General features: G+C 40.0%; 1 protein-coding gene across 1 annotated transcript; it reads left to right on the forward strand.

Annotated features, from left to right (window-relative positions):
• The first annotated feature begins 7032 nt into the window (after positions 1-7032).
• LOC125308673 (olfactory receptor 52E4-like) lies at positions 7033-7968 on the forward strand. The gene has a single exon (XM_048265235.1). The coding sequence runs from the start codon at positions 7033-7035 to the stop codon at positions 7966-7968; it is 936 nt and encodes a 311-aa protein (XP_048121192.1).
• Positions 7969-11076: the final 3108 nt, after the last annotated feature.

An 11076-nucleotide genomic window follows, 5' to 3' on the forward strand; every position in this document is an offset into this window, starting at 1 on the left:
GACCCTTCTGATTACAATGGTATGTATATCCCATTATATATGTATTATACTCGAGAAATAAGGTTTTTTGTGTAAGGAGGTCATCCAGCACCAAAAATGGAATGTTCGGCACGGGCACGAAAGGGTTAACACAGCTGCGTGAAATGTATTACTACTGATATGCAAAACGATTAACTTTTCGCCAAGAGGTGGCAGCTTGTGAAGTCCGCTTGATAATGCAAACATGCGTGCAATCAAACAACTGTAGATATAGGCCTATGCCATGTAAAAACGTGACATTATTGCGAATTAAATTTAGTTTAGTTTGCATGCATTTTTTTTTTAAACTCATGTCGTAGGCTACGGCCCGGTTAGGAATGTCCTGCGGCCCGGTACCGGTGGTTGGGGACCGCTGAAATAGATGACTAAACTTATGCATATGTAGAAGAAGAAACATTCACAAAAATCCATGACATGACCTCTCTTCTTGATAGCTGTTGAAAACTGCATGGAACTGACAGGGATTGTTTTGTTTTACCCTCTACTGCAGCGGTCCCCAACCACCGGGCCGTGGGACATTCCTAACCAGGCCGTAGCCTACGACATGAGTTTATAAAAAATGCATGCAAACTAAACTCAATTTAATTCGCAATAATGTCACGTTTTTACATGGCATAGGCCTATATGCAGTTGTTTGATTGCCCGCATGTTTGCATTTTGCAAGGTCTATTTTCTTACGTCTGTCTGTCCCGCCTTCAACACTTTACATATTGCCTTCAGCACTGCGCAGCCTCAGGTCAGCTCACTTCACTTGATCAGTTCTTGGCGAATGGTAGTGTCACACAAAGTTAGCTAAACTGCTAGAATGAGCAACAAAAAACATGCATCTTTAGCAGGTCACTGGTCAGAGTGTTCGAGAGCCGCTGCAGAGATTTCTTACAGAAAAAAAGTCACAGCTGCACATTTTAGTGATGAGGACTAGGTGCCAAAACTCGCTTACCTGTGTGGCATATTCGGGTTGCTTAATTACCTCAACCTGTCACTCCAGGGGAGAATGACGACTGTCTTTAAACTGGCAGATAAAGTCGCTGCATTTAAAGCCAAGCTTGATTTGTGGGGACGAATGGGGACGGGTGTATTTGATATGTTCCAAACAGTAGTGGGGGTTTTGGGAGAGACTGAGGCAGGGCCCTTTCTCTCGCAGCTGGTGCGCGATCACCTTGTTGCACTTTCAAATGAGTTTGAGCGTTAGGCTACTTCCCATCCTCCAAAGATCCACGGCAAACCAATGAGTGGGTCCGCAACCCATTTATCAATATCCCGAATAGTCATAACTTGTCAGCGCAGGAGGAAGAGCAGTTGATCGAAATTGCAAATGACGGTGGTCTTGTGTATGAGGAAACCTCTCTGGCGGGTTTTTGGATCAAAACCAAAGCAGAATATCCCGAGATAGCCGTAAAAGCGCTGAAAACGTTGCTGCCATTTCCCACCACGTATCTATGCGAGGCCGGGTTTTCTGCAATGACTGCAACTAAGACCAAATTGCGAAATCGACTGGACATTTCAAACACACTGAGGTTGTCACTGTCTTCCATCAGCCCCTGATGGAACCTTCTTGTTGCAGGGAAACAAGCACAGGGCTCCCACTGATTATATTCGTAATGCACGTTTAGTTCCATTTGTTCCCATATTTTGTGAAGCATGTTCACACTTGATAGATGTAGCTTCAAGTTGTTCAATTTTCATAGTTCATATTGTTCAATTTTCACTTCTTCAAGTTCACGTTTTTCACATTTTTAAGAGTTCGTTACCTTCACTGTTAACTGGAGCTAGTTCTTTTCAAGTAATGCATGCACAACACATATGGAACATGGAACCCCGACCCCCGGTCCGTGAAAAAGAAATGGGAATCAAACCGGTCCATGGTACATAAAAGGTTGGGGACCCCTGCTCTACTGCACGGTGTTGCCATATGGCAACATACCCTTTCTTTTACCATTTCTTTAAATTTGAAAATAAACATGAGCTATGATTGGTCTTAAATTCATGGTAGAATCTGGTGGCAACCAATGATATGCTTTGATTACATCACATGACACTATGCTGCCTTGTACTGTCAGTCTTTCCCCACACTTTTGATGACTACAGTCGCTGCAAAAGCTGCTTCTGAATATGTGAAGATTTTCCTCAATATTTCATATTTCTGCAGAATTTTAAAAAAACTTTATGCATCTGGGGTAAGTTCTTATCTTTTTTTAATCATTGTCACATTGTTTTGATAGGATTATTACCTTTTTATTCAATAAAATAGGTATGTTGCCATATGGCAACATTGTGCGGTAATGGAACCATATTTGCTCATGCTAATGCAAAAGCATAGTAGCTTTGTTTGAATGAGACATTTAGATGTATAGGTGGACTGATATAGTTGAATGGTTGTATTTTGCTCATTTATTTATGTTTTTTGTTTATTTTTATAAAGTTTAATAGTAAAATAGAAAATGAACACGGCAGTATTCTATGGCAAGGCTAAGAGGAGGGTGGCTATACCTTCCCATGAAAGTGAGGATGAGTTTGGGATCAGCGACGAGGAGTTTGAGAGGCAGACAGAATTAGGCCTAGTTGAGTCAGAGGACGAGGGGACAGGTGGGCTTTTCTCAATACAAAGTACGCTAAAGAACGGTCTCCCGTTCTTGAAAGTTTGAACTTGAAAAGTTAAGATCGTGAGTCCAGACTCTGGAGAACGCGAGGACACAGGACGCTCAATTTGCAGTTTGAGACAGCAGCGCTTTTGCCAACGGCAGCTTCTCTCGAACAGCTCGAGTCTAGTCATTTACCTATTGCTCTATTGGTCTACTCAGTATTTCTGACATTTACTATAAAATATATAATTCACCAGCTTGTTTAAGTTTGTTTCTCATTGATTTTTTTTTTTTTATTAAATATTAATAACAATATATTCACTTGCCGATGGCGGGAACAACGTTTGAAGTTCGCAGTGACAGTTATGATTAACGTTAGTTGTGAAGCCTGTAGCCTACCGTTTATAGCCTAAACATGGATCGGATTGTAGCAGCAATTATGATAGGTAGGCCTATTATGTATCAATGCTGCCATTTCTCTTATGTGAGTGTCATGGCTGAGCTGACGTAATGCATTGTGGAATCTTCAAGCCACCAAGTCACCACCCGATGCATCCTTGATAAAAACCAACGATTCGCTTCTGGGAATGTTATGCGTTCTTGAATAAATGTGAACTTGTGAATTGGAACAGTACTTCGGCGGTGATTGATGACGTTTCAGAACGATTTTCAAGTTCATGAGAACACAAGTATAGGAAACAACGCATATTGAGAAAAGCCCAGGTATGTATCTTGTTCTATTCCGGTATATTCAGCATTCAGGTTACATGTTGTTTGTGTGGTGTTAAGCTGATGTTGGGAAGAGTGTAAGGTAGGTCAACAATTTGAGGTTGTTGTCATTCCAAAATCTGTATGGTTAACAAAAAAGCACATACACAAGTCATTGTGCAGTCCCCATTCAGACAAACAGACACACACACACACACACGTTTTTACCATTCTATACTTGACAGGAGCTGTATCTAGTATTTCATTTGAAATGCCAATTGTTCATGCACACTAGGGTAAAAAAGGTTACAGTGTATCATCTTTTGCCTCTTTTCATGTATTTCAGTTGAAGTTCAGGAGGAGGCACCACCTCAGGTGGAAACTATCCAGAACCTGAAGTGGCAAAAGAGGCGAACCATCCTGCCCCGTACCTAAATGGAAAGGTGCACTACCGTGTCCAACGATGGTACGTGAGCCAATTGAGTACTTTGAACGCCTTCTTGGTAGAGACGTTTTTGAAGATATGGCGACGCAGACGAATCTATATGCTGTACAAGAAGATCCCAACAAGCCACTTAATGCCTCAGTAGGGGAGATTCAGCAATTCTTTGGCATATGCCTTTACATGTCTGTTTATGGCTTACCGTACACCCGTATGTACTGGGGCAAAGATACCCATGTTGATAAAGTGGCAGATGTCATGTCCCTGTCCCGCTGGGAGGCGATGAAAAGGTTCTTGCACTTAGCCGATAACAGTGACCAAGTTGCTGAGGGCCAACCTGGATTTGATAAACTGTTCAAGGTGAGGCCTTTCTTGAACGCACTTTTGAGGAGCTTCCAGGACATCCCAATGAATGAAATGCTCTGTGTTGATGAACAAATTGTCCCCTTTAAGGGTAGAAGTGGGCTGAAAACGTACAACCCCAAAAAGCCCAAGCGATGGGGATACAAAGTCTTTGTGTTGGCTGATCAACATGGAATTGTCCACAATTTTGAATTTTATACCGGTGCTGTTCCTGCTGCTGATGGAATGCCTGACATCGGTGCAAGTGGAAATGTAGTGTTAAGACTGGCCTCAGTCATCCCTCCCAACATGTCGCACAAACTGTTCTATGACAATTGGTTTTGTGGGGTTGACCTACAGGTTACACTTGAGAAATCTGAAATCCACAGCGTGGGTACTGTGAGAAAGAACAGGCTTGCCGGTTGCATCTTCACAGAGGACAAAGAGATGAAGGCTAAAGGTCGGGGAACATTTGAGGAAATGGAAGCAAAACATGACGGCGTCACACTGAAAGCCGTAAAGTGGTATGACAATCGTTCTGTGATCCTCCTCAGCACCTTTGCTGCTGCAAACCCTACTTCCCCAGTGCAGAGATGGGACAAGAAGGCAAAGGAGATGGTGACAGTGCCACAGCCCAACATTGTCACCATCTACAACAAGAGCATGGGGGGTGTTGACTTACTAGACTCCCTCATTGCCCTGTACCGTACCAAGATCAGATCCAAGAAGTGGTATCACCGGATTGTATATCACTTGTTGGATCTTACAGTGGTGCAGGCATGGTTCCTCTACCACAGGGATTCTGATGCCGTGGGAATTCCACAGAAAATGCAGCTGAGCTTACTTGACTTCAAAGTCAATGTGGCACTTTGCCTTACACAGGTGAACAAAGGAACCACGAAACGAAAAGGGAGGCCCTCACTGGAGTCTGGAGATCCGCACCTACTTCCCCCCTTCCACCAAGCAACATCCGTCTTGACCGCCTTGATCACTGGCCAGAGATGGGTGCACCGAAAGGAAGATGCAAGAATCCTGGCTGCAGGGGCATTATCAGAGTGGTTTGCTCTAAGTGCAAGGTGCACCTCTGCTGTAACGGAGAGAACAACTGTTTTAAGGCATTTCACATTGAGTAACAGACAAGACACATGAGAATAAGAATGTCAGTGTAAATGCACATATGCTTTTTAAATGTGTTTTCCATGTTATAAATATCTATCTAATACTACATTTTGTTACATTTGTACATTTGTACAACATTACATTTGTTACATTTTGACAACAGTTTGCATTTGTTTTGTTTGTTTGTTGTTTTGTGTGTTGTAAACAACACATTAAAAATATTTTTGTTGTTATATGTTTGATACACAAACCTGGAATAGATTTCAAGTGATTCTTACACATGTAATGTGAATGTATGCATGCTTTGTGAATGTATTTGCTGTTAGGATGTAACTATACCTTTTACTACCTCTTACCATTTGACAACAGTTCTTATGAATTTGCATCAGATGTTTTCTAAATGGTGTTAAAATAATGCTTTTGATAAAGCTCTTGATAACATTTTAACATTTTAATAATAAAACAATATAATTTCTAAAAGAAGGGTCTGTAATCATTTATGAAATTCCTGCAATTTTGGGAAACAATACATTAGGCTGCTCCATTGTCGCACAATGTTGCCAAATGGCAACATACCCAAAAGTACCCCCTAAAAAATAATAATAATAAAAAAAATTATAAATATGTTCATTTGAGTCCATTTTATATGTTAAAAAACACTGTAACATTTTTTTCCATGATTGCATAATAATGTGTGCAGTAGAGTTAATAATAAATAAATAAATAAATAAATACATTATGCTGCTACCTTCTGCTTTTCCCAAATACATTGTAGCCTACAGGTGTACCTTTCATCAGTCCAGTTGCAATGGATGGACTGTGATGAACTGCCCTACTTGTGATTGTTTAGAGATTTTAAAAGTTTTATAACAATGGTACAATTTTTTTGGCAAGTGCTACAAATCTATTCACCTTTGCAGCGCCAGTAGGCGGGCGACTTTTAAAAGGCCCCAAGACACACAAATTCCAAACAAGCATACACAAAAGTTTCAAGAGTGGGGGATGGAGTAGTAGAAGATGGAGACAAATTCATTAATATGATTTATTTTCGCGGAATGGATGTACAGGACTGAGCGGCGGTCATATTTTGTACCACTATGCGGTACATCTAGTTTTGAGTGAGGATTTGCATCCTTTGCAGAGTGAAATGTAATTGTGTGATGTGCGGCGCTGCATTTTACGAATACATTTACTGATGTTTGCAGTGATCCTTGTTGTGTAATCCTCAAGAGATGTCAATCCTTGAGGCAATAGGACTCAAAACAAGAGGGCTTTAAAAACCCTAGCAGCAACCTAACTGTAGGAAATGGAGTGGTACCTCAATGTAGCATACCAGATATACTGACAACATTGTTGTAATTGGTCTAATGTCATCTGTTTGTTTAGTTTCATCTAAGACACAGAATAAGTATTGTCAGTACTTTTAGTGTGAAACTAAACTGATAGTATTGTTGATTTCGATTTACTCAGTCTGAAGTTTAGCAATAATGTAATGTGGAATGACAAAATGTATTTTTCTCATGTATAATCTTTAATCTATTTGCAATCTTTCATTTAACCACAATAGTTTCTTGATTCATGAAACTTGAAATTTTACATTTTATGTGTTTTCATTATTGCACACAGTATCAATGTCAGTGTAAAATATTTTAAATGTAAGTTAAACTTCAAAAGAAATGTTGTTTTAAGGTTTGTTGAATGATATGAAATGATCATATTGTAAAACCAATCTATCTACAAGCATATATCTGCAATAACATTTCTTATAGGCCTGAAACAGAGGGAGCCTACTCTATGAAGATGGACAACGTTTCAAATGTATCGTCAGTGTTGACACTTCAAGGCTTCGATGTACCACAGGAAACGTCTTTCCTGGCTTTTCTTCTGGCCACACTAGGATATATGGTTATTGTGTTCTGCAACCTTCTTCTGCTCATTACCATCATTCTCAACAAGAATCTTCATCATCCAATGTACTTTATTCTGATAAACATGCCAATCAACGATCTCATTGGCTCATCAGCCCTATTTTCTCAGATCTTCAGGGAGTTTTTGTCTAACTCCAAATCTATAGAGTTCCCTGCCTGTGTCACTCAAGCCTTTTTCATTCACATCTATGCCACAGGGGTCGTGTTTATTTTAGCAGCCATGGCCTATGACAGATACATTGCCATATGCAGACCACTGCAGTATGCCACGATAATGACCAATGCCCACCTCATGAGGATCATTGCTCTAGTCTGGGGTTCGAATTTGATTTTGATTGGAGTGCTTTTCATCCTCCTTCTGAGGCTACCTCGCTGTAGAAATAATGTAACTCACACTTACTGTGACAATCCATCATTGCTAAGGCTGATGTGCGGAGACACAACCATTAATAACATCTATGGTCTCCTGACTGTGTCTTGCACACAGCCAATAACTGTGGGTCTCATTCTGTACACTTACCTGCAGATTCTGATCACTTGTTTCAGAAGCAAAAGCACAGACACAAGAAGCAAAGCCATGCAAACATGTGCAACACATCTTGTTGTTTTTCTCCTTTTTGAGTGTTTAGGGCTTTTTACTATAATTTCTTACAGGATAAAAAACATGTCTCCTGGCCTTACAAAGTTTATTGGTGTTTCAGCTTTAATATTTCCGCCTACCCTGAATCCAATTATTTATGGAATCAATACAAAGGAAATCAGGAAAAGAGCTATCATGCTCTTTAAGAAAAATGTATTCCCAATGTGAATATAGCATGTATGTAATACTGTTTCTCGGTTTTAAGAGTACTGATTTACTGAATTTGACTCTAATACTGATTGACAACTGATATTGACTGAAATTGATTCACTGAAATATATAATACTGGAGGATATTTTTCATACAAATATGAATATCTGTACATATGATAGAGAATATGTGTAACTTTACAGTACAGTATATTCAGGGTTTCTGCATAAGGTATGACTTGCAGTATGAGACAGCACACACTGTTATATTTCTGTCTCTTCAGTTTGTGAGTCTTGAGGTGGCCATAAAGATTCTGTATCATATACCTTTCCATTTACATGTTGAATTATGGTTCAAAAGTTAAAAAAAAAAATGTTAATACATTTTTTTAAGAAAACCTTTGTACATCACATTATCCATTCATGTCTATGACCATTTATGACACAACCGAGAGCTGAGGAGTATAAAGAAAGTTTACGGATTCCATAAAATGGGTTATTTTAAACTACCGTACAAACCGTCTATCTCCTGCCTATGCTTTCATAGTCATTAAAAGTTACAACTCTTAATGCCTCTTATCATTGATAATCTCTCCTACCCCTTTGGCTAAATTTCAAGGAACTAAATCACAGTCATTTAAGAGACAAGATAGGTGACCAGTTATGTAATCTTCATGTCACAAATAGAAAAGGCCATGCCATGATATGTAAGAAAAGTTTTTATAACAGATGATCTGAATCACTCTCTTACAGATTATTAAAACAAGGTAAAGGGAGGAACAGTATCAATCCCTTTTAATTAGACTGTAATACCAATACAGTTGGCTCCCTTTAGTGTGACTGTGAGTATGGGGACATTTTTTCAACCACTAACTAAGTGTCATATACAGTACTGCTCATATAAAAAAAGAAATACACCTTTATTTTATCAAAGAAATACACCTTTATTTTTTTATAATACATTTAATAAAATGCAGTCCCGTAATGTATCATGTAATATGAATGTTAGTTTTACTATGATTTTTTCCAATGGCATTTTCCACCACACATATCAGATAAAAGTGTATTGCTGTCAGGAAGAGCTAGAATAATCCAGAGAAAAATTCCCCAAAAGGCATGTAGCCTACAATGTACAATACATTTAATAATTGTGATCTAATCAGTAATGCCTGGTACTCCAATCAGAGGATCCTAGAATATGCAACCCAGTCTCATTATGACAGAGAGGATTCCAAGGTCTTGTAGGCCTTGTAAGGCGTATTACCATACTGTAGATATAGCATGGCATACAGGTAGTACACTAGGGCTAGGCTATTATTACAATAAGCTCAAGTTACAACCTCTACTTATTTGCACACCGGAGTGCGGCTAATTAAGTTAATTATAGTGTTTTCTTATGAGCAGGTGTTCAAACAATAGAGAATGGATAATTTTACCAGTGCCTGATCAAAGTCACAACAGCAACAGCAACAGATTTGCTCCCCAAGCACCTGGCTTACTCACTGCTAAAGGATAAATGACAATGAGAAAATCATCATCACATGCTGCTGGCCTGTGTTGGATACCACATCACCAGGGAAGCCACAGGTGTGACCTACATCTAAAGCTGGCACAATCAGCCATGGGAGTCATGGCAGATGACAAGCCATATAGCTGGGAGGAGGCCCCCTGAGCTGATTGTGTTACAGGAGACCCATGAGAACCCCCTTTAAATCTATAATTTTGTACAGCAGAGTACAATGACATGTCCATAACTGCCCTAATGGCTGGTTCCTTAAGATTGGTTTGTTAAGACTGTGACTACAGCACAGAAACATCAAGGAAATGCAACTACATGTTCTACAGAGTTGGAAACAAAAGTGCATGCAATTGGGAAGGAAGAAGAAAAACAGTCGGTTGCTGAGAACTGTAAAATCGGCTTGTGGCTCACAAATATAATCAAGGATTGAAGTAATGATGGGTGGTTTATTAGACAGGGAGGCTCACAGTATAATCAAGGATTGAAGTAATGATGGGTGGTTTATTAGACAGGGAGGCTCACAATATAATCAAGGATTGAAGTAATGATGGGTGGTTTATTAGACAGGGAGGCTCACAATATAATCAAGGATTGAAGTAATGATGGGTGGTTTATTAGACAGGGAGGCTCACAATATAATCAAGGATTGAAGTAATGATGGGTGGTTTATTAGACAGGGAGGAAGAACACTTGAAGTTTATCTACGCATCCAAAGTTTGCAAGTTCATTATGAACTTTCATTAGCCTGACGAGCCAGACCCACATTAAAATGTAGGGTCTGGGCACTCACCGTTCGCAGTGCTCAGTCCGAGGGGCGGGATAATCAGTTGTCTTTCAAATTCCCTCTGCACGCAATAGGACAGCGACAGCACTATGAGTCCCATGCGTTTCCCACCAGCGGAGCTAGTTGGCTAGTTCAAACGTTTGGCAACTTAATAAAAGCTTAACTCGTGTCACACTGTTCACCAACAGCAACATCCATCTATAGGTTTAGGCAAATTTCCGTCAAGGATTCCCGGGACACTGTAAGACCGGGGTACACGAAACTTGGTGGGCATGTAACCCCATATGGATAGCATGGAACCACCTTTTTTTGCTTTGATCTGTAGCCCCCCCGCTGGACTGGACCCCCCGAAAGGAGGGTAGGGCAGACACAGTTTTCTGTGAATATCTTGAGAACCGTAGGGCCTAGGATGACCAATTTTTTGCGTATGTTTGCCTCCAGGGGTCATGTAAACCCTTTCCATATGCACACATGTGCAAAAACAGATCCACACACACACACATACATTCACAGTAATCCTACGTATGACACATACTCACACAGTAGACATATACTGTACGCATGCATGCACATTCACACACACAGGCACATAAACAGGCAAACACACAAGCACATGCACATGCACATGCACATGCACGCACACACACCCACCCACACACACACACACACACACACACACACATAAACATAAACATGTACACGCACACATGCACACAATTCAAGAATTTCTCAGAATTATGAACAGGCAAGATGGGGTGGGGTTGTATAAAATGTATTTTACATGTGAAATCTAAGAACTAATCATGTTTTGGTACTTGTTGTCT

The sequence above is a fragment of the Alosa alosa genome, chromosome 15, assembly GCF_017589495.1.
Source record: "Alosa alosa isolate M-15738 ecotype Scorff River chromosome 15, AALO_Geno_1.1, whole genome shotgun sequence".
Classification (NCBI taxonomy): domain Eukaryota; kingdom Metazoa; phylum Chordata; class Actinopteri; order Clupeiformes; family Clupeidae; genus Alosa; species Alosa alosa.

Coding starts and splice junctions, on each gene's coding strand:
- LOC125308673 (XM_048265235.1), top strand. CDS start 7,033: ATGGACAACGTTTCAAATGTATCGTCAGTGTTGACACTTCAAGGCTTC.